Raw genomic sequence first — 23564 nt, 5'->3', positions numbered from 1 at the left:
ACAGCTTTTAGTGAACATTCTGATTGTTAGAACAAAATGACCCTGTAGCAACAAGCTGTTTCATGGATTATCTTCCATAATTATAGGAGGCAATTACCTATGAGAAGTTAACCACCACTAAGGGACAGAGAATTCACATATCATTCCTTAGGTCACATTTAATGCATGTGACATTTGGTAAAGAATTATGCCCGCAAGTTACTACTAGTTCCTGCATGTTCCTTCCACCGACCAACCTATGGTCTCTCCACCACCATTTACAGCAAGCTAGACAACTCTACCGCATACATCAGTTAGAAATGAGACCAGTCCCCTTTCTCCACCCTTCAAAACACATAGCAACCATCATCATCTCCGGCAGAGCTGTTTCAACCATAAGCTTTTCTCCATTCAATGCTCAGCCCCAGCAATCCCAGGCTGGGCAATGTTTACACAGAAGACATATTGGCAGGATTTCTGTGAGGAAGGATTTTGAATGTTTGTTTGGTTAACGACAGTAAAAAAAACACAATATAAAAAAAAAATCACTTTTGCAGCAGTGTCTGAGGGGATATATATCTTATCCAAGGAAAAGACTTAGATACATAAAATAATTTAATGGAATCCACAGGCTGAAGATAGCATTATCCCTAATCAGAACACACACAGAGCTTATTGCTACAGCAAGAATTTTAACAGTTTCCCATGAGTCATTGCAAGGCTGGTCGCAGTGGGCTGCCTTGCGCAATGCATCTTTGGGACCTGCAAGTCAAACCTACTTTATTTTCTTGGGTGTAAACTCCATGCCCCCTGTCTGAAACAACCCTGGACCTGGTTGTAAGCCCTGTATGGGGATTAACCTGCTGCACAGGTACAAGCAACAGAGGTAAATACGCTTTGTAAACACAGGTTTCTGAGTGGCAGCCGTGTGAGTCTGTATCAGCAAAACCGAGGAGTACTTGACACCTTAGAGACTCGCTAGGGTGCCACAAGTCCTCCTTGTTTTTGTAAGCACAGTGCATCTTGCGGATAAGAAGGGAATCGAACACAGGGCTCATCCCTAGATGTAAAAAGAACAGGACCTGTGGCACCTCAGAGACTAACCAATTTATTTGAGCATGAGCTTTCGTGGGCCACAGCTCACTTCATCGGATGCATACTGGGGAAAGTACAGAAGACGTTTTTATACACACAAACCATACACACACCAATATTACCAGTAGGAGAGTGGGGTGGGGGGGGGAGAGAAAACCTTTTGTAGTGGTAAATATCTATTTTTTCATGGTTTGTGTGTATAAAAACGTCTTCTGTACTTTCCACAGTATGCATCCCATGAAGTGATCTGTAGCTCACGAAAGCTTATGCTCAAATAAATTGGTTAGTCTCTGAGGTGCCACAAGTCCTCCTTTTCTTTTTGCAAATACAGACTAACACGGCTGTTACTCTGATCCCTAGGCGTGCACATCTGAAGCCTGTTACATAAAAAGCTTAGACTTCACTCTTTAGCCATTAAGAACATGTTTCTAGCCATTGTTCTACAAACGAAGGACAGCCACTTCAATACAGCAAATGATGAGACAGGACACCATCCCAAAAGGGGACAATTGTAATGGAATAAAAGGAAGCCAACTCCCCCTTGGCAAATTTTATCAGCCAAACTTTTAAACAGGTGGTTTGCTGGCTGTGAATGTTTTTAGAAACTCCTTTCATTTGGTTAAGGACCCATTTAATGAAGCAGGCCACAATGCAGGAATGAAACTATGCAATCCTGGCTGCTGCTCCAAAATAAAAGTGACAAAAGTGCTTTTCACTTTTAAGTCTTTGGACGCTCAAGGTGGGGAGAGCAGGACGGATTCTCTAGAAATAAAAAGAAAAGGAGTACTTGTGGCACCTTAGAGACTAACACGGCTGCTACTCTGAAACCTGTCATTACGCAAGGCTCTGCATTTAGCTGTATGGAGTGGTTATTTTTTTAAATTTGTTAGTCTCTAAGGTGCCACAAGTCCTCCTTTTCTTTTTGCGAATACAGACTAACACGGCTGCTGCTCTGAAATCTAGAATTAATGTAGCTTTGTATCAGGCTAGCCCAAAGAAAACTGGAGAGATCCCAATTTTTTTTTTTTCCTTTCTTAAAGACTCTGGTAACACAAGTTCGCCCTGTACATTACATGCACGACAGATACTAGTCTATTGCACCCTGAATCATCCAGCAAAACCCTGGAATTATTTCTATTAAACTGCTTGTTGCAGTGCTACACAGAGCAGCTGGTTGTAGCATCAGCAGCACTGATGAGGCTCACTACGAGGCCAAGTGGGCAGGGAGGAGCAAGGATTCTGAGAGCCTTTACCACCCCTCCACAAACCAGACCTTCCTTAAAACAGAGAAGGTCCACTGAAAGAGTTCACAGTATAGAGAAGAGTCCTCCATGCCTCAACCAAGGCTTACACAGATGCGTCTCTCTGCAGCTATGTTTTCTTGACCCAGCAAGGTGTAATCAGATTGTTAGAAGGGTAAAGCAAGGCCAATATTCAGCAAAACCCTGATAGCGAAAGCAAACTACATTCTTGCTCAAATTCTGCCCCATCAGCTTCACCCACAAGTTGTCTGCTTCCACATGCTGTCTGGGCAGAGTCTGAAAAAACTGCCAGCTAAAGGTTGAAAGGGCTTTGTTTTGTTCCACTGCACTAAACTCCTCAGTAATACTGCTCAGCTCTCTGGGGTTGTTCTGCCTTTATTCAACTGCCAAAAATGAAACTAATGCAAAGCACAAGGTCTCCACGACATAGTTCTACTGAATTAAAGAGCGGGAGAAGAGATGCTCCAGAGGTGAGAGAGATAAGTCTCCTCTCTCTCTCTCCTTACATGTGCTAGGATTCCTCCCAGAAAAGCAGAGGGATGCATCCACTTCTAGGGATGCAAAAGTTTAGCTTTGCTCAGATCAGCCCATTATCGAAATCTGAAGTCCTCCTGTGCAGGGGGCAGGAGTATTTTAGGTGAGTTGTTTTGTGTAAGGGTTCTACTGGGTAGGAAATAAACAGAATTTCCTTAAAACCTTTGAAAAAAATCCATTTTATTCATTAAACTGAAGAGAAAAGAGGCAGCACGTTTCTCCTGAAGGTGTCACCATGGTCTCAAACTGCCCGCACGGCTGAACGTGAAGTCCTGTTCCACTCTCCTCTAGGAGGCACAGGGAATCGAAAGACAGCTGAGGACATCAGTTGATTAGACATTGCTGTTCACCAGTCAGCAGCATGAGACAGGCGTCTTCAATCAGTAGAGGAAGTCAGCATTTTGCATTACACAGGCTCCTCTGGACAGAGAATGGGCACCAGAGCACGTCAGTAACATGCATGCTTCACCACTATGTCAGAGCACGTCAGTACCATGCATGCTTCAACAATTATCCCTCCAGCAGCTATAGCCAGGCCTCATTTTGATGGGCCAGAAGGTCTCGCCTCCATCTTTGCACTGTGCAGTACCACATACTAGTAGGCTTCCGCAATAGCTCAGTGTGTGGTCTTGGGCAAGAAATTTATGCTCTGTGCCCGAGTACCCCTCAATCTGGAACACCGCAATAATTCCTGCCAACAAGGGGCTGAAGAAGTGAAGAGCAGCAGTTGTGAAGAGGAGGTCCTTCATGCTAGGTCCGTTTTCCCTGCTCATGGACGCGTTCCAGGTCTCAGCCAGCTCTACTGCAAAAGCCATTGCATGCACATGGCTGCGGCTCAGCTCACCGTTTCTTCATCCTGACTAGATCAGCCATATTATAAAACAGAGGCTCCCATACTGGGGTCGGCAGGACATCGCAGGGGAACTTGGGGAGCTGTTTTTCCCCTTGTTTCCCAGCTGCTAAACTCCATTAAAGGTCAGCTAACACCCACCTAAAGGTTTGCCTACTAGTACTATTGATTAATACCATTGTAGCAGTAACACGCCAAGGCTCCAACCAAAACCATGGCTCTGTTGTGTTAGGTGCGCAGACGGACAAGATGACAAGGTTCCCGCCCCAAAGAGCTTATACAAGCAACTGCTGTAGTTGTCACAGGGCTATGTGACCATGACTAGCGGGGCAGGGGAGGTCAAGGCAATCATAAATGGGAGAGGAAGCATCCAGGAGACAGTCTCTGCTCAGATGTAGTCATGCTACAAAAGTGTAAGAACAGCTGCAAGGAACTCCGATTGCTAAATGGCTCACGCCAGCTTCAGAAACTCATCTCATTATCTTGGCATTAATATTTAATACCCAAACCTAGATGACAATTTACATCTCAGTCTGTCCCTCCCTGTGTTTAAAACAGCACTTCATCGTTTCAATAGGCTCAGCTTCTGCTTGAGAAGCTACACGGGACTCATTAGTAAGTCCGATTTCAATTATGAGCAGGCTCAATACATACCTTCCATTTCTGCCTCTAAGAGCCCTCCCATGCAGGAAGCTGGCATCAAAGGTACACAACGTCGAAAAACACTGGCACCTATGTATTGCAAATGCCACTGTCCCCACATCACCTAGGCAATAACAGCGTGACTTAATGCAACAGTACACATGCAGAGTCATTCTCCACCACCCCCTCAGCCGGTGAAACGTGCAGCTCATTTGGAGCATTTCCACTGCTTACTCCACACGCGCGCAAATGACTGCTCTCAGACAGTACTGCGGGACTTGCGGTGTGGCATCAGAGAAGACGCAAGATTGGAGTTCACCCGCATCTCTACTTTCGGAAGGGTGTTCCGTCAGAAGGGGGCCCATGCCAAAGCCGCCACATACCTGGCCATCCCAAGGGTTTTCATTTCAGAGCGTCCCTGACAGTCACAGCTTCCGCATGGAGGGAGATGTGGGCTGGGCCCGCCGTGGGCTGAGCCCCAACTGACTCTGAAGATTAAGACCAGGACCTTGAAGCAAATCAGGTGTGGGAACTAGAGTCGTGCTCGCAGATTGCCAGAATGCTGTGCTCAGCTGACCCATGGTCTCGTCTAGCGGAGAGGCTTCATCTTCTACCTTAGATATTGAATGGTCACGGATAAGATAGAAGTGCCACTTGGACCAGTTAGAGCGTCTTTGCAGCTTTTGCTTTCATTCCCAGAGCTTGCAGTCAGCCTGGAGATGAGGAATGCATTGATGTGGTCCAACAGGAAGGGAAACCACGCTACAGACAACCGAACTCACACCTGCAGGTCTCAACCGGCACTACTGCAAAGGCCATTGCACGCACATGGCTGCAGCTCAGCTCCCTGTTTCGTCATCCTGACTAGAACAGCCATGTTATAAAACCCTACCAAACCAAAGGCTCCAATCTGGTTAAACCACTTTGTATTAATGATTTGAGAACTGGGAAGATCCAGGACATACAAGCAATGGGGGGGTGGGGGGAGCGAATAGCACAACCATGAGCTAGCTCAGTATAACAAGTCTAAAGGCAACGGCCAGCTAAGCTCCACTCCAGAGCTGGCTGCATTTCAATGGTGCCAGTTACAGAGAGTTTGGGAAGCGATTTGGGATTCTTTGGGAAGAAAGGCGCTATAAAAATGTAAATTACAATCAGCTTCCTTTCTAAAGCTTCCATGTTGTTAATTTAGAGAATTGTCAGTGATCAGTTGTCTGAGCAAAAAGCGAAAATCCCTGTCAAAATTCACCAGCAACTGCCCAATATGAAACTAAAGGAAGAACAAACCCTGAAAAGCCACAGTGCAGGTGTAAGAGCCATTCCCAGCACTGCAGCCATCCTTAGTCAGCGGCTTTTCTATTGCCTAGTGCTTCCTGCGATGCAAACTCTTTTGGCCAAAGGAGCGGCAGAGGAGCACAATGCATGAAATACACGCAGTGGCATAGGATAGCTTCTGGGGCGAATGCTTCCCTCTCTGCCAGCCCGCAGATTCCCTCCTGTTGCCACACACACAAAACCACCCACTATTTCCCCTCTGATTCACTTGAGTGAGATTCTCGTTCCTTCCCTCCAGACTCTGAGATAATGAGGCAAGAGGCTGTTATGCGAGCAATGACATTTATTACTTCTGATGACTGTAAGGAATTCTGCCTTCGTTTTCTCAAGACTATTATTATTCTTATTTTTAGGAATCTTTCCTCAGCGCAGTCCAGAAATCCTTGCAAAACCACTCTTCCATTTGAAAAGGTGTTTGTAACAGGAAATGGAAGCTGGACTGAAGCTCCCAGTAATGTAATCCATCACCACTGGGACCAGCCTACTCTTCTAGGGAAGAGGAAGTCCCCAGGTCTTTCAGACTTTTGCCAAACACAAACGCTCTGCAAAAGCCCTGCACTATAGATGCAGGTTTAGCTATTTGTTCGGAGGGGCGATACCCCTTTCCCCTTGCCGAACGAGTCTGTCTCCGGGCACATACCAAGTTTCACACGTCACCTGTGCTAGCAGCAAAGCTCCTCTCAGTCTCAGAGCCATTGCAGCAGCTGTGCGGATACAATAAGGTCCGCACGGATGAATCAGCGCCTGGGGAAAGTGGGATTACGTTGGCGGAAGGTGCCAGCTTCCTCCATCCCTCTCTGTAATTACTCCACATGTGTAGGCAGCTGATTGTAGTTGCAGCATCAGTGAGGGGGAGGCTGACAGCTCTTCCACCATCTCATTAAGTGCAATCATTCTGAGGGCGAGCACTGGTTCTGGAAAATAATTACAAAGGGCCTTCCTCATCAGCGTGCCTCAGGAAAGCCTCGGCACGGAGGCCAAGGCTTCTTCGCTATATAAATTAGTCCCCAGAAGCCAGCTGCTTGCTCCAGACATCGTAACGGAGGACATCAAGGTGCCACCTGCAAAGGGAGCTCCAGCCACACAGCATAGCTGGCAGAGAGGTGGTTCCCAGTCACCGATGATGCCGAGTTGCTTCCCCTTCCACTCACTTAAGCACAAAGCAGGTGCCCCCATACGGAGGTCTGCAATTAGTAACTGCATGGAAGTGGCAGAGAGATCCATGCTTCCTCCATTTACTCAGGATTGGGTCCTGCCTCCCAAAGCAAGGCCCAGGCTGCTGTAGAAAGCCCACCGGAGCAGAAGTTTGAGATTCAAACCTGAGTAATGCCTGGGCAAAAGAGAACCCAAAATCAAAATGGCAGTGTTTGACCTGGGGGAAATCCAGAGCTTAGATCCATTTTAGGAAAGTGCCATCTCTGGGCCACCAGCAGAGACTACCAGACTATCAGCAAGACCAACAAACCATGGGACTGTTTAAAATTAAGCCTGGAAGAAGAGCTCTGTGTAGCTCAAAAGCTTGTCTCTCTCACCAACAGAAGTTGGTCCATTAAAAGATATTACCTCACCCCTCATCTCCTTAAAACTGAGACATTTATTGTTGTCCAAGAACTTATGAATATGTACTTAACATGACAAGCTGCGGAAAGCCTTGCACTCTGTACCCAGTTGCAGCAGGAGCTGGCTGCTTCCCTATAGTAGGATTTGTAAGGAAGCTTTGTTAAGTTTCCTGGGTCACAGTAGCTACCAATACCCCAAAATCCTATCAATAAATATGCAGCAGGAAAACTGCATTTCTTCTAACAAACCAATACATGCTTTCCCTCCTTGCCCCCAATCAACGCCCTGAGACACTGACACTAAGCTTTCACTGTTTGGTTTGAAACAACTCCCATTGCCTTAATGGAGTTCGATGGGATCCTGAATCTTGTTTCTTGGATAATTTCTTTTGAAGTTGCTCATGGGGATTAGCAAACATCTAGTTTCTGTAAGGGTCCCAGACAATAACTCCTGTTGGACATCTTCACACGGCAAGAGGATTCTTTTCTTTCTACTGACAAACAAGCACTATTCACAAGAACAGAAATGTTAACATAGCCTACAAGAGGTCAGTGTTTTATTACCCATAAGCATACAACTCAGTGTCTTAACTTCATTTGGAATTACAATACCTGGATCAGGCACGGATTTGGAACCCATTAGGGCCCACATGGAGGGGGGGGGCACGCGGGGGGGGGGGGGGAAGAGAGAGAAAGACAATACCTGACTCAAAATTCACCCATATGCCAAGTTATCCTTCTCTATCCTCCAGCTGGCACAATGTTCTATAAAAATGATGAGCAGTGGAAAAGTTAACAACGTTGCTTTGTTTAAATTGTTGTCTTCAGGCTTCAGAGTCAATGTGATGTTGAGATGAATAGGGTCAGTTCACACTTTTTAAATGTGGGTTCTGTTCACACTGCAAAGTGAAATATGTTTTAACCAGGACAACTGCATTTTAACCAGGTCCAGGATTTGTATCATAGACCAGACTCTGAAAATTATGTGTCATTATGACTGCTTCCTTTCAGTCTGCAAACTAAGTAAAGCAGCACTGTAGTGATACACATTCAGAAGGTTTTCTTTGCAAGCAAAAAGGTAAAAACTCAGGTTTGAGTGACTGGGTAGACAGTACAGAAACTGATGAAGCCAGTTACAGTCCATAGAGGTGAACTGCCAGATAGCAGTGCAATCCCACTCTGAGAGGCCATGCTAACATTCGTGCTTTCGTCCCTGGAGAATAAATAGGATAAACTTTACTCAGCTGTTTTCAAACTAGAACCCCCTTCAAGTGTCTCTTTTGGCCAACGCAAACACAAAGCTTAAAAATCAAGTTCAGTTTGCAACTGCCAAGGTAAACAGTGCCATGGTATCACATGGCCATAAACAAACAAGCCACACAGCAAGTTCACAGCAGGACTGTGCACAGGCTCCCAAAGAAATCTGTACCCACACTGCCAACAGCCTAGTAACACAGCTCTTCAGAGACAACACCTTCACTATGGCTGAGCCACCAGCAGAAACGGTTCAGTAGCAATTGACCTTGGAGACTGACTCATACAAATCACTCGATTCTGAAGACTGGTAAATCCAGTTTACTTATTCAACAGCTATTATCACTATGTATGCTCAGCTTAAGCACATACATAATTCTTAGACACCGAGCCTTGCCGATTAGCACAATACTCCATCACATAGAGCAAGAGAGCGTTCAGACTGCAAGGGAAAGTTAACATCCATGCATCCGGAATATCCACGGCCAAATATCAAGCAACCTAGCAATGCAGATTCCGTTAGGTCAGACAATTTTCCAGGAGGGAATGCACCCCCATGGACATCTGCAATGCTAGCAGAGTTAAATGTTGTCAAATCACAATCTAATTAAACTTTCACAGACATGAGAAACCTCTTTATCAGATTGGCCATAACAACATAGAACAGAAAACAGGACTTCAGTTCATCGTCTTGACTAAAATGGAATTGTGATTGGTCATATGAGGATTATGCCCTGAGGAGATCACAAAGAAAACCAGCGTTTTCAAACTGCAGTCATTCAAACCGCTGCGTTGAATGCTTTGGGCCTAAGTTTTCCTACCACAATTTAACTCGCTTTATGCTTACAAATAGTTCAGTGCTCCAGCCATTTATAAAACAGACAATAGTGTAACTGCTCCAGTTTACTGCACGACAGCCTGCAGAACGTCCTCGGTTAGAGGGATTATAGCCGAGTTCGTCGCAGAACGGCGTCGTTTACCCTAATTCACACAGCGCAAGAACATTCTGGTTGTGAAACTCTGAAGGAAAAAAAAACAAGTCACTAGACTCACTGACCTCAGATATAACAGAGTTACAGACATAGCGCGAAGGACGTGCCTTTTAACAACACTTCCCTCATGAACGCATCTGCTGCTGCACGACCTGCCTGGGAGCTCTCTCTTCCTTTACAGGTGTATTCTTTAACCCCATATTCATCTAGCACCATCATATACAAGTCAAAAGGAGATTTAGGACTAAATAGGTCTGCCCCTTCAGCACAGCATTCCTAGCTTAGGAAGGGTCATTAAAAACAAAGGGCTCTCACGGTACACGGCCCTCTTCAGTCCCCGAGAGTATGCAGAGCTGATGTGGTTATCTGATGTGGCAGTGAAACCGTTAAGTGGGTTTCACAGGACAGTACAATACCCCGGGCTGGCTCAGAAGCCAAGGAAACCTTTCATCATGAAAGAGACAGCTAGGTTTGAAATTGGGCTTAATTTTAAAGCTCTATTTTTGGAACCACTAATATGAACCATTTTGATATGGCAGGTTTCGGAGTAGCAGCCGTGTTAGTCTGTATTTGCAAAAAGATGTGGGACCTGCATGAAAACCTCCTAAGCTTACTTTTACCAGCTTAAGTTAAAACTTCCCCAAGGTACAAACTATTTTACCTTTTGCCCTTGGACTTTCGCTGCCACCACCAAGCGTCTAACCAGTATTATTATTAGGAAAGAGTCCGTTTGGAAAGGTTTTCCCCCCCAAAAAATCCTCCCAAACATTACCCCCCTTTTCTGGGAAGGTTTGGTAAAAACCCTCACCAATTTGCATAGGTTACCACAGACCCAAACCCTTGGATCTTAAGAACAATGAAAAAACAAACATTCAGTTTCTTAAAAGAAGAATTTTAAGAGAAGAAAAAGTAAAGAGGATCACCTCTGTAAAATCAGGATTTGTTAGTCTCTAAGGTGCCCAAGCACTCTTTTTCATTCTGATATGAAATTTTTTGCCTGATAAAATTTAATCTTGTGGAGGTGGAAGGAGAGAAGTTAGAGAGCCTGTTACTCCAGCGTAGGTAGGAATCATTTCATTCTCCCCAACACCCCCCCCCTTTGCAGTCGGTTTCTCCATGAACTGCAGCTACGAGTGATCGCTGGGGACCACATTGTAAGACCAGCACGAAAGTCAGGAATTGAGTCCAGGGTGCCACTTCTAAGGAGAGCGAAGTGCCGCAAGGCAGCTGCGATGGTAAATTACTCCTGCCCAACCCCACCGCCAGTTCTGCGCTTACATAAGAGGACACCTTTTTCCACCCCTCCATCCAGCCCTCAGGACTAAATCCCATTTCCCCATATTTGGAAACGGCCCCCCCCACACACACACAGAGCGAGAGAGAAAGAAAACAAACACCAAACCCTTGCAATTATTTAAAAATAAAAGACACGGCACGTTGCATAACCGCCCCCGGGGAAAGACAGCCGCAAATTAACATCTCAAACCAACCCAGCCCACGAACCAGCAACAAGCCAGGAGAGGGACAAGCCCCGGCTCCCGCTGCTTGCCAGCCGGGGCCGAGAAAAATTGAGAGCGACTCGTTCGAGCCGAGCCCGAGCCGGCTGCCCTGGCTTGAGCCGCGCTACGGTCCCCGCAGCCCTCCCCGGGCCAGGCGCAGCGCCGGGCGAGGCGGGGCCCGAGGCGACGGGGACGGGCTCACCTTGTAGACGGTCTCGGTGAGGCGGTGAACCTCCTCGGAGCGCGCCATGCCGGCCGGGTCGCGCAGCGCCGTGCAGCCGGGCGGAGTGCGCTGGGGCGCGGCCGCCGCCGAGCTTATATCGCCGCCCCGCGCCGGGCGCCCCGGCGGCCGCCTCCGCCCGCCCCCAGCTCCGCCCGCCGGCCCCGGGGGGGAGGATCGGCCGCCAATTGCGGGGGCCAGCCCGCCGGGCGCCGCACGCCCCTAACCAGCCCCCCTCTGCCCCCTAACCGACCCCCCTCTGCCCCCTACCCAGCCCCCCGCCCGCCCCCCTCTGCCCCCTAACCCCTCCCTCCGCCCCCTACCCAGCCCCCCGCCCGCCCCCTCTGCCCCCTAACCCCTCCCTCCGCCCCCTACCAGCCCCCCGCCCGCCCCCTCTGCCCCCTAACCCCTCCCTCCGCCCCCTACCCAGCACCCCACAGCCCCCACCCCTCTGCCCCCTAACCACCCCTCCTCCGCCCCCTACCCAGCCCCCCACCCGCCCCCCTCTGCCCCCTAACCCACCCCCCTCTGCCCCCTACCCAGCCCCCCGCCGCCCCCCTCTGCCCCTAACCCCTCCCTCCGCCCCCTACCCAGCACCCACAGCCCCCACCCCTCTGCCCCTAACCACCCCTCCCTCCGCCCCCTACCCAGCCCCCCGCCCGCCCCCCTCTGCCCCCTAACCCCTCCCTCCGCCCCTACCCAGCCCCCCACCCGCCCCCCTCTGCCCCCTAACCACCCCTCCCTCCGCCCCCTACCCAGCCCCCGCCCCCTAACCCGCCCCCCTCTGCCCCTAACCCCTCCCTCCGCCCCCTACCCAGCCCCCCCGCCCGCCCCCCTCTGCCCCCTAACCCCTCCCTCCGCCCCTTACCCAGCCCCCCGCCCGCCCCCTCTGCCCCCTAACCCCTCCCTCCGCCCCTACCCAGCCCCCGCCCGCCCCCCTCTGCCCCCTAACCCCTCCCTCCGCCCCTACCCAGCACCCCACAGCCCCCACCCCCTCTGCCCCCTAACCACCCCTCCCTCCGCCCCCTACCCAGCCCCCCGCCCGCCCCCCCCTGCCCCCTACCCCCTCCCTCCGCCCCCTACCCAGCCCCCGCCCGCCCCCCTCTGCCCCCTAACCACCCCTCCAGCACCCCACAGCCCCCACCCCTCTGCCCCCTAACCCCTCCCTCCGCCCCCTACCCAGCCCCCTACCCGCCCCCCCCTGCCCCCTAACCCCTCCCTCTGCCCCCTACCCAGCCCCCCGCCCGCCCCCTCTGCCCCCTAACCCCTCCCTCCGCCCCTACCCAGCACCCCGCCCGCCCCCCTCTGCCCCCTAACCCCTCCCTCCGCCCCCTACCCAGCCCCCCGCCCGCCCCCCTCTGCCCCCTACCCCCTCCCTCCGCCCCCTACCCAGCACCCACAGCCCCCACCCTCTGCCCCCTAACCCCTCCCTCCGCCCCCTACCCAGCCCCCTACCCGCCCCCCCCCTGCCCCCTACCCAGCCCCCCGCCCGCCCCCCTCTGCCCCCTAACCCCTCCCTCCGCCCCCTACCCAGCACCCCGCCCGCCCCCCTCTGCCCCCTAACCCCTCCCTCCGCCCCCTACCCAGCCCCCCGCCCGCCCCCCTCTGCCCCCTAACCACCCCTCCCTCCGCCCCCTACCCAGCCCCCCGCCCGCCCCCCTCTGCCCCCTAACCCCTCCCTCCGCCCCTTACCCAGCCCCCCGCCCGCCCCCCTCTGCCCCCTAACCCCTCCCTCCGCCCCTACCCAGCCCCCGCCCGCCCCCCTCTGCCCCCTAACCCCTCCCTCCGCCCCCCTACCCAGCACCCCACAGCCCCCACCCCTCTGCCCCCTAACCACCCCTCCCTCCGCCCCCTACCCAGCCCCCCGCCCGCCCCCCTCTGCCCCCTAACCCCTCCCTCCGCCCCCTACCCAGCCCCCCGCCCGCCCCCCTCTGCCCCCTAACCCCTCCCTCCGCCCCCTACCCAGCACCCCACAGCCCCCACCCCTCTGCCCCCTAACCACCCCTCCCTCCGCCCCCTACCCAGCCCCCCGCCCGCCCCCCTCTGCCCCCTAACCTCCCCTCCCCGCCCCCTACCCAGCCCCCCACCCGCCCCCCTCTGCCCCCTAACCACCCCTCCCTCCGCCCCCTACCCAGCCCCCCGCCCCTAACCCGCCCCCCTCTGCCCCCTAACCCCTCCCTCCGCCCCTACCCAGCCCCCGCCCGCCCCCCTCTGCCCCCCTAACCCTCCCTCCGACCCCTAACCAGCCCCCCGCCCGCCCCCCTCTGCCCCCTAACCCCTCCCTCCGACCCCTAACCAGCCCCCCGCCCGCCCCTCTCTGCCCCTAACCCCTCCCTCCGCCCCCTACCCAGCCCCCCGCCCGCCCCCCTCTGCCCCCTAACCCCTCCCTCCGCCCCCTACCCAGCCCCCGCCCGCCCCCCTCTGCCCCCTAACCCCTCCCTCCGCCCCCTACCCAGCCCCCCGCCCGCCCCCCTCTGCCCCCTAACCACCCCTCCCTCCGCCCCCTACCCAGCCCCCCGCCCGCCCCCTCTGCCCCCTAACCCCTCCCTCCGCCCCTACCAGCCCCCCGCCCGCCCCCCTCTGCCCCTAACCACCCCGCCCTCCGCCCCTACCCAGCCCCCCGCCCTCCCCCCTCTGCCCCCTAACCACCCCTCCCTCTGCCCCTACCCAGCCCCCCGCCCGCCCCCCTCTGCCCCCTAACCCCTCCCTCCGCCCCCTACCCAGCCCCCCACCCGCCCCCCTCTGCCCCCTAACCACCCCTCCAGCACCCCACAGCCCCCACCCCTCTGCCCCCTAACCCTCCCTCCGCCCCCTACCCAGCCCCCTACCCACCCCCCTCTGCCCCCTAACCACCCCTCCGCCCCCGCCCCCTAACCAGCCCCCCGCCCTCCCCCCTCTGCCCCCTAACCCCTCCCTCCGCCCCCTACCCAGCCCCCCACCCGCCCCCCTCTGCCCCCTAACCACCCCTCCCTCCGCCCCCTACCCAGCCCCCCGCCCGCCCCCCTCTGCCCCCTAACCCCTCCCTCCGCCCCCTACCCAGCCCCCCACCCGCCCCCTCTGCCCCTAACCCCTCCCTCCGCCCCCTAACCAGCCCCCCGCCCGCCCCCCTCTGCCCCCTAACCACCCCTCCAGCACCCCACAGCCCCCACCCCTCTGCCCCCTAACCCCTCCCTCCGCCCCCTATGCAGCCCCCTACCCGCCCCCCTCTGCCCCCTAACCACCCCTCCGCCCCCTACCCAGCCCCCTACCCGCCCCCCTCTGCCCCCTAACCACCCTTCCGCCCCCTAACCAGCCCCCTACCCGCCCCCTCTGCCCCCTAACCCCTCCCTCCGCCCCCTAACCAGCCCCCCACCCCTCTCTGCCCCGCCCCCTCCCACCCCCTAACCACCCCTCCAGGTACCCCACAGCCCCACCTCCCTCTGCCCCCTAACCACCCCTCCAGGCACCCCACCCCCCCACCCCCCTCTGCCCCCTACCCACCGCTCCAGGCACCCCACAGCCCCCCGCCCCCTAACCACCCCTCCAGGCACCCCACAGCCCCCACCCCCCTCTGCCCCCTACCCACCCCTCCAGCACCCCCCACCGCCCCCTAACCACCGCTCCAGGCACCCCACAGCCCCCCCGCCCCCTAACCACCGCTCCAGGCACCCCACAGCCCCCACCCCCCTCTGCCCCCTAACCACCCCTCCAGGCACCCCACAGCCCCCAACAGCCCTAACCACCCCACACATCCCCTGCCCCCAACGCCCCCAGGCACCCTACAGCCCCCTGCCCCCAACACCCCTAACCACCCCATGCCCCCCCTGCCCCCAATGCCCCCAGGCACTCTACAGCCCCCAACACCCCTGATTAGGGTTTGGAACGGGTCCCATATGAGGAGAGATTAAAGAGGCTAGGACTTTTCAGCTTGGACAAGAAGAGACTATGGGGAGGATGTGATAGAGGTCTATAAAATCATGAGTGGTGTGGAGAAAGCGAACAAGGAAAAGTTGTTTACTTGTTCCCATCATATAAGAACTAGGGGCCACCCAATGAAATTAATGGGCAGCAGGTTTAAAACAAATAAAAGGAAGTTCTTCTTCGCTCAGCGCACAGTCAACCTGTGGAACTCCTTGCCTGAGGAGGTTGTGAAGGCTAGGACTAGACCAGGGTTTAAAAGAGAACTGGATAAATTCATGGAGGTAAAGTCCATTTATGGCTATTAGCCAGGATGGGTAAAGAATGGTGTCCCTAGCCTCTGTTTGCCAGAGGGTGGAGATGGATGGCAGGAGAGAGATCACTAGATCATTACCTGGTCGGTTCACTCCCTCTGGGACACCTGGCATTGGCCACTGTCAGCAGACAGGATACTGGGCTGGATGGACCTTTGGTCTGACCCAGTGTGGCCGTTCTTATGTTCTTATACCCATAACACCCAGCACCCATACCAACTTTCTGTCCCTCCTCCCCATAGCATCCCATCCAGCCCCCCATCATCACACTTCCCACCCCGCCTAGACCCCCGTGGGAGAACAAAAAGGAACTCACAGCTTTTCTTTTGCTCACGTATCAAGGTGAGAAGGTCAGCAATGGATTGGTGGAGGGGGTTTTAGAGCAATAGACAGACAGACGGGAGAGTTTGTACTACAAGATGGATGGCGGGATAAAGGGTTTGTTTCATGGGAGATGGATGGATGCACTGATGGTAAATGAGAAGAGTCGGGGAGGGAAGGGAAATAGTGATTAGAAAGGGCCTGGGGGAGGGGAGGTAGCTAAACATGTAGAGGGGGCAAAATGGGGAATGAAGGGCAGAGGCGCAGGAGGGGGATAGAACGGCTAATGTCGTGTGCACGTGACTTGAGCCCATACAACAGGCCTGGGAGCTTTGGCTCCCTACGGTGGAAGTGCGTGTCTAGAGCAGGATTCCACTGTGCGGGGCATGTCCTGGAGCTGCTGGGGAAGAGCGGGAGCTGGATGAGAACTTGGTGCCATATTGAGCCAGTTCTCCCACACCCCGGCCAGGCAGCTGCAGTTCCCCACCGTTCCCCCAAGCAGAAGGATCTGGTGTCTCGTTTGTTCCCTTCAAATGGAGAGGCCCAGATGCCCCTCAGAATTCCCTCTCCTGTCCCCCCGCTTCGAGGCCATGCTGGCCCCAATATCTGTCTGTCTCCCTTTCTGTCTCAATCAGCATCTTTCTCAGGCTAGGGCTTTCAGGGCTTCCTCACAGGCACAAGAGACTCTGGGGAGATATTGGGGGTTTGACTGGCTCCCGGAGCTGCCTTTCCCAAATGTCTGAAACCTGATTCCCCTCAAAATGAAAGCAATCATGTCCCACTGTACCCCCATGTTGTGTCATTAAAGGCTGTACCCGCCCTCCCTCCACTCCCCGCCCTCCTCCGAGGGGAAAGGGAGGTGCTGATCTCTGCAGCATGACTCTTCAGCAGCATGACCTTTTCCCCATGCTGTAAAGAACAACAAAATAGTTCATAAGAACGGCCACACTGGGTCAGACCAAAGGTCCATCCAGCCCAGTATCCTGTCTTCCCACAGTGGCCAACGCCAGGTGCCCCAGAGGGAGTGAACTTAACAGGTAATGATCTAGTGATCTCTCTCCTGCCATCCATCTCCACCCTCTGGCAAACAGAGGCTAGGGACACCATTCCTTGCCCATCCTGGCTAATAGCCATTAATGGACTTAACCTCCATAAATTTATCCAGTTCTCTTTTAAACCCTGGTCTAGTCCTAGCCTTCACAACCTCCTCAGGCAAGGAGTTCCACAGGTTGACTGTGCACTGTGTGAAGAAGTTAACAATGGTGGCTTCTGAAGTATCAGCTGGGGTCTGAATCAGCACCCATTAAAATAAATGGGGCAGCTCACTCCTCAAAGCTACTGTATCAGGCTCTCTGCAAACTCAGGCAAATGTCTCTGCTTCAGTTACATTTATTTCATGTTTCAGATGTTTTCTTCCCAGCCATAGTAATGCATCCGATGGCCAATCAGGTTCCCAGACCATGGAGGGCGGGTGCAATAGCATTGTTAGCCAAAGGCATACAACCACAAGAGCTGGCAGTTGGATTGGGCATCTCTTTCCTCCAATCGGAGTGGGAGAAAAAGGCACAATTTTTGATGGGGGTGGGACACACCTGTGAGCGGGGCAGCAGAGGCACATCAGGGTCTGGTTGTGGATAGGGCAAACCTGTGGCCATAGGGTCAGTAGTTAATAAGTTGGATATACATCTCCATGCCCCTCCAGCCGCTTCCTTTTACGGCCTAGGGCGCTGCGGGGGCTGTGGTCTCAGAGCATTCTGTTCACCCCCAGCCCGCTCTTACTTTCAAGTGTTTTTAGTTTGCTTGCCTGAGGCCACACGATTCCGCTTCCCCCAACTCTCCTTGGGGTTAAGGGAGGTGGGCAGGCGGCTCTTCATGTCTGACCTAGAGGAGGATCTATGTCTGGTGGGATCTCCCTCTCCATCTTTCTTTGTCATCTTCTGAATCTCTCCTCCCTGAACTCTGAGAACAAGAGGAAGGGGAAAGCACAAACCAGTTAGAATCATAGAATCATAGAATATCAGGGTTGGAAGGGACCCCAGAAGGTCATCTAGTCCAAACCCCTGCTCAAAGCAGGACCAATTCCCAGTTAAATCATCCCAGCCAGGGCTTTGTCAACCCTGACCTTAAAAACCTCTAAGGAAGGAGATTCTACCACCTCCCTAGGTAACTCATTCCAGTGTTTCACCACCCTCTTAGTGAAAAAGTTTTTCCTAATATCCAATCTAAACCTCCCCCACTGCAACTTGAGACCATTACTCCTCGTTCTGTCATCTGCTACCATTGAGAACAGTCTAGAGCCATCCTCTTTGGAACCCCCTTTCAGGTAGTTGAAAGCAGCTATCAAATCCCCCCTCATTCTTCTCTTCTGCAGGCTAAACAATCCCAGCTCCCTCAGCCTCTCCCCATAACTCATGTGTTCCAGTCCCCTAATCATTTTTGTTGCCCTTCGCTGGACTCTCTCCAATTTATCCACATCCTTCTTGAAGTGTGGGGCCCAAAACTGGACACAGTACTCCAGATGAGGCCTCACCAATGTCGAATAGAGGGGAACGATCACGTCCCTCGATCTGCTCGCTATGCCCCTACTTATACATCCCAAAATGCCATTGGCCTTCTTGGCAACAAGGGCACACTGCTGACTCATATCCAGCTTCTCGTCCACTGTCACCCCTAGGTGTTCTCCTACCCCAGAACCACACTCTTCTCTTTCACTTCTCCTTCCCTCCACTGTTGGCCTTCATCCAGCAAACACAGGGGAGCCCACAAGATGCCCAGCTGACTGTCCAGTGTTGCTGCCTTTCGTTGACACCAGTCCCTGGCCTTTGTTTGTACCTGCCCCATGTAGGTTGTACACATTGGGGGGCAGGGAAGACAAAGGAAGGACGTGAGATGGGGCTTTTTGTTTTGACTGACTTGTTAACTAGTCCCAGCTGAGAGGACTGGGATATATTTGCCCTTTGTAAGAGGTGAGCTTTCAAAGAGGAGGGGACCGTGGCATGCTGATCTGGCTCATGTCCAGGGATGGGGACCTGGAATGCTACGTTCGATCTTTTCAGGAGAGCCCCAGTAAGGCAGGAAGCAGCAAGTATTCTGCCTTGTTGACCAGTCGGATGGGGGGGGGTGTTTCAGAGTTGGAAGTGTGGGTGCTGCTCACTTGAGGGCTACTGGACTTGCCCCTCAATGCAGAGGACACCAGGGCAAGGCTTTCAGAGGGGAGGGATGGGAAGAGAGCCATTGTGTGCATCTTTATCACGTTATTTTTAGTTGCGTTATGTAAGTCGTTCTTTACTATGTCATGGGTGTGGGGGGTTCTTGCATTTAATTCCAGTGTGACAGCCCAGCAATTCAAACAAGCTGTTCCTCTGGCAAGGAAGATAAAAGGATTTGTAATTTCTCATAATAAAAGAGGCCTTTTGGGAGGCCCCTCAGAGAATGTCTCACATCTAGAGCTAGTCTTGTATCAGAGCTTTCCTGTCCCCACATTTCTGCTGCTTCTGTGTGTGCCTTATGCTCAGGAAGTTTGAGCATGGAGAGCGGCTCCCCTGATCCCCAGCTGGAAGCATCCAGTGATTCTTCTCATCTTCACTTTAAGAGAAGGATTTACCAAATCATAGCTGCCTACGGCTTTTCCCACTTTAAGAACCTGCAAGTGGCAGCTGAGTTCCTGGAATAGTTCTTGGCATTTTTGCTTCACTAAATATGCCCTAAGGAGGTCAGCTAATCCCAGAGTAGGACCCTCCTTCCCAGCAGCAGGCCTGCTGAGCACTTTCAGGGTGTGTGGCCATCGCAGGCCTTCCTTGTGCCATACATTTCCTTTGATTTGGTTTTCTAAACTGTTCATTTGTTTCCGTGCTTCACTGTGCAAGCATCGGGCAATGGCAGGAATGTACCAAGGTCACTGTGGGGTTACAGTTTCATCCCATTTTATGTTATTGTCCTTGGGCACCTTGAACCCGCTGTTTGCAAACCAGATTTCCGAGAGGTGTCAATGGTTCACTTGTGTCTGCTGCAGAGATGCAGCCTCACTTTCCATGTGCACGGGAAACAAACTAGAAAACAAGGGTGAGAAACCTCCTGGAATAGTCTCCCAGAGGATCTGGTGGGAGTCCTGTCCTATGAGACATTCAGAACTAGAGAGTAGAAAGCACTGGAGAACACAGAGTAAGGAACAATCCTGGACTGACCCCAAGAAGATAGACCAGATAGAACCTCATGTCAATATTCTCTGTATTATTCCTGGAAAGATACTGGAACAAATTATTAAACAATCAGTTGGAAGCACCTGGAGGATAAAGGGTTAAGGAATAGCCAGCATGGATTTGTCAAGAAAAAGCCATGGCAAACCAACCTAATTTCCTTCTTTGACCGGGTTACTGGCTTAGTGGATGGGGGGAAGCAGTAGATGTGATGTGGCTTTTGACACAGTCCCACATAACATTCAATATTTTCATCAATGACTTGGATAATGGAGTGGCGAGTATATTTATAACATTTGCAGATGACACCAATCTGGGAGGGGTTGCAAGCACCTAGGAGGACAAGATTAGAATTCAAAATGACCTTGAGAAATTGAAAAATTAGTCTGAAATTAACAAATTGAAGTTCAATACAGACAAGTGCAAAGTACTTCACTTAGGAAGGAAACATCAAATGCACAAATACAAAATGAGAAATAACTGGCTAGGTCATACCACAGTGAAAAGGATCTGGGAGTTATAGTAGATCACAAATTTAATACAAGACAGTGATGAGATGCAGCTGTGAAAAAGGCGAATATTCTGGGGTGTTTTAATGGGAGTGGTGTTTGTACAACATAAGAGATAACTGGCACTGGCGAGGCCTCAGCTGGAGTACTGGGTCCAGCTCTGGGCTTCACACTTTAGGAAAGATGTGGCTAATTTAGAGAATGCCGAGGAGAGCGACAAAAATGATCAAAGGTTTAGAAAAGCTAGTCTATGAGGAAAGATTAAAAAACCGGCCTTGTTTTGTCTTGAGAAAAGAAGACTTGGGGGGGCGGATCTGATAAGTCTTCAAATATGTTCAGGGCTGTTATAAAGAGGATGATGATCAACGGTTCTCCGTGTCCACTGAAGGAAGGACAAGAAGTAATGGGGCTTAATCTGCAGCCAGGCAGATTTAGTTTGAATATTAGGAAAAACTTTCTCACTATGAGGGTAATTAAGTTCTAGACTAGGCCTCCAAGGGAGGTTGTGGAATCCCCATCAGTTAAGAGCAGCTTGGACAAACCCCAGTCAGGGATGGACTTCGCGAGACCCCTTCCAGCCCCACATTTCTGTGATTCTAGAACAAGCCCAACATTAGTAAAGTTATACCAACAGCTTTGAAATAGTCGTGGTTAGAAGCATCTCACAGGGGAGTCCTACTCTAGTCTCCATTATCCCCTTTGGATCTCTGACTTTCATATTCAGCTTCCTGCAGAATTCCTAATATGAATCTGGGCTCCCCACTCTCCACATTCCTCTCATGGGAACCCCAGTTCTCTTTCTGTCTGAGGGTGTTTTCTATCCGAGAGGGAATGTATCCACTCACAGCACATTAACATCCGCCTCCCACTGCCGCTGGGGTGCAGCGAAGTTACTGTAGCAACACCGTGTTATGTAATCCACCCAGTGTGACTGCAGGTGTGTGTGTGAGTGTGCGAGAGAGCTACTTTAGAAGTTCCATTAGGGTTTTTTTTAATGATTACACTCTGGTGTCATGCTAGCACTCCTAGGCAGGTCACGCGCTCGCTCATTGCAACACAGTCACTGACAAAAGAGCTATTCAATGGCTTGAACAAGCACAACCAAGTGACAGAGAACCTGGACCCTAGGTGCCTGCAAAGTTACAGCCAAGCAGTGAGGTTGCCTGGGCCTCACTGTTGAGGGGAGGAGCTGCTGGGGGAAAGGAGACGGAAAGAACCAGGTCTGAGGCTGCATTTGAACAGCTGGTAAAGCTTCCAGGCAGTGAGATGTAGCCAGCTGTGGAATTGTTCTCCCTCAGGAGGGCCGGCACATTCAATGAAAGGCGACACATTTAAAAGCTAGAAAAGGAAATACATGTACACAACTCATAATTAACCAGTGGAACTCACTGCCACAGGATAACATCAAGGCCAAGTGCTCAGCCAGATTTCCAAAAGGAATAAGACATTGATCTGGGTGATGAGAACATACACAATAGATCAGATTGAAGAAAACAGGGATATAAACCCTCTGCCTTAGCGCATGAGCCAGTCATTAACTGATGGGGGCTAGAATGAAACAGGTAATTCCACAACTGCCCACTCTTCGGTTCTTTGCACCTTTCTCTCAAGCAGCTGATGCTGGCCACTGGTTAGAGACAGGAAACTGGGCTAGATGGGTCGCTGGTCTGGTCAAGTAATTCTGTGTTCCCATTGCTTGGCACATTTCAAATAAGACAGGACAATAAATGCCACTTGTCCAGGGAATAAGGCTGTATTTACAGGTGGATGGACTAGATCTAACAGGCCTCTTCTGTCATTAATTTCCATGATTATATGACACCCAGTCGCCATATGGGAGAGGCAGACACACGTTCACTCACTCTGTAGATTTTAGGCTCTTAGAGGCTCTCCCTTTAAAATCCCATCTTCGCTCTGACAGCGGCAGGTAGTCTAAAATTCATACTCAATCATCCCTCTTTGGCATGTACTGAAATGAGAGGATACTCAAGAAAACAAGATTTCAGGTTAGTCTCATTAAGCCCCTCCAAATTATGTGGTATAAGGCAGAAATGTACCTGCAAGTGTCGGCTTGTTAAATGAGATTACCAGGAAATTTGCATGGTGCATCTCTCACACAGATGGCTTCCCCACTAGGGTCCTAATACACTGCCTGCTGTGTGCACTGCCTGGATTTGCTGCTAAGAATCATTTATTTTTAAAAGAATTTTAACATGATTTTCTGAAATCTGATGGGTCACTTTCGAGACCGTCCCACTGGGCTAGAGCGAAGGCAGAGGAGCGACCTGCTTTTTCTTGTGGATTTTCTTTCGGCACAGGGGGCATTTTATCTTGCAGCTCAGTTCTGAGTGGAAGCAAAACCCTGTTCCCTGTGGCAAGCTGGTATTGTAGATGGTCCTTATGGCCAGTAACTGGTTTGGTCTCTGGATTTCATGAGTTTACAGCAAAGGTTTTTTTCTCCCCTGGGGCTTTTTGTTTGAAAACGTGAAAAGGATGTTAGATTTTTTTGTTTGTCTCTTTCTGAGGGCATCGGCAGGGAACAGCAATGGGAGGGTCACGCCAGGCAAAAATTCTCACCCCTGTCCAAACTGTCAAGAAGTCTCGTTCTTGCACTTTCACAGAAACCCAGATCAGTTACCGCATCCATCGACCCTTTTTTGGTTAATTTGTCACATTAGTGGAATGATCACTCACCGTACAGGCACCCAAGGGTTAAACCAAACTGCTGATCCAAACTGGAAGCAAAAGCTTTCCCCCAGATACTGTAACCACCCTGGGACAGCCATTGGATGTACGTAGTAGTGTAGAATATAAGTCAGGCGGGGGCTCCTGAGTGTCTGAAATACACAAGCCATTGAAATAAACAGAGGAAACTTGTCTATTTAAAGCTTTTTTGTGTGCTTTACTGAGCTGTACTGAAGTACAGAAATACGAACTCCATAAACACATCTAGTGCACAGAGCCCTGTGCTTGGGTGCTGTTTTAATTCTTGTTTAGAGGATTTGGCTATTGTTCATTTGTTGAGGTCATTAGAAACTATTAAAGATCTAATGTTATTGGGGCCCTTTCAGTTTACAGACTTTCCTGAACTTCTAATGTTTCATAG

The 23564-nt window shown here is 51.9% G+C and overlaps 1 protein-coding gene across 10 annotated transcripts in view; it reads right to left on the bottom strand.

Moving 5' to 3' along the window:
• The window catches only part of BAIAP2 (BAR/IMD domain containing adaptor protein 2), an 88747-nt gene extending 77461 nt beyond the window's left edge, over positions 1 to 11286 (bottom strand). For 8 of the 10 annotated variants that reach the window (XM_073311971.1, XM_073311967.1, XM_073311974.1 and 5 more), the window contains exon 1: positions 11204 to 11286. In XM_073311971.1, coding sequence (XP_073168072.1) covers positions 11204 to 11251 — 48 coding nt within the window. In that variant the 5' untranslated portion in view covers positions 11252 to 11286. The remainder of the gene's footprint in view (positions 1 to 11203) is intronic. The other 2 variants (XM_073311976.1, XM_073311977.1) reach the window with 2 other exon arrangements.
• Between the last annotated feature and the right edge of the window lie 12278 nt (positions 11287 to 23564).

This window comes from Lepidochelys kempii, chromosome 14, assembly GCF_965140285.1.
Source record: "Lepidochelys kempii isolate rLepKem1 chromosome 14, rLepKem1.hap1, whole genome shotgun sequence".
NCBI classification, from domain to species: Eukaryota; Metazoa; Chordata; order Testudines; family Cheloniidae; genus Lepidochelys; species Lepidochelys kempii.
The sequence above is the reverse complement of the archived record's forward strand: the minus strand, read 5'-3'. Positions and strand labels throughout refer to the sequence as shown.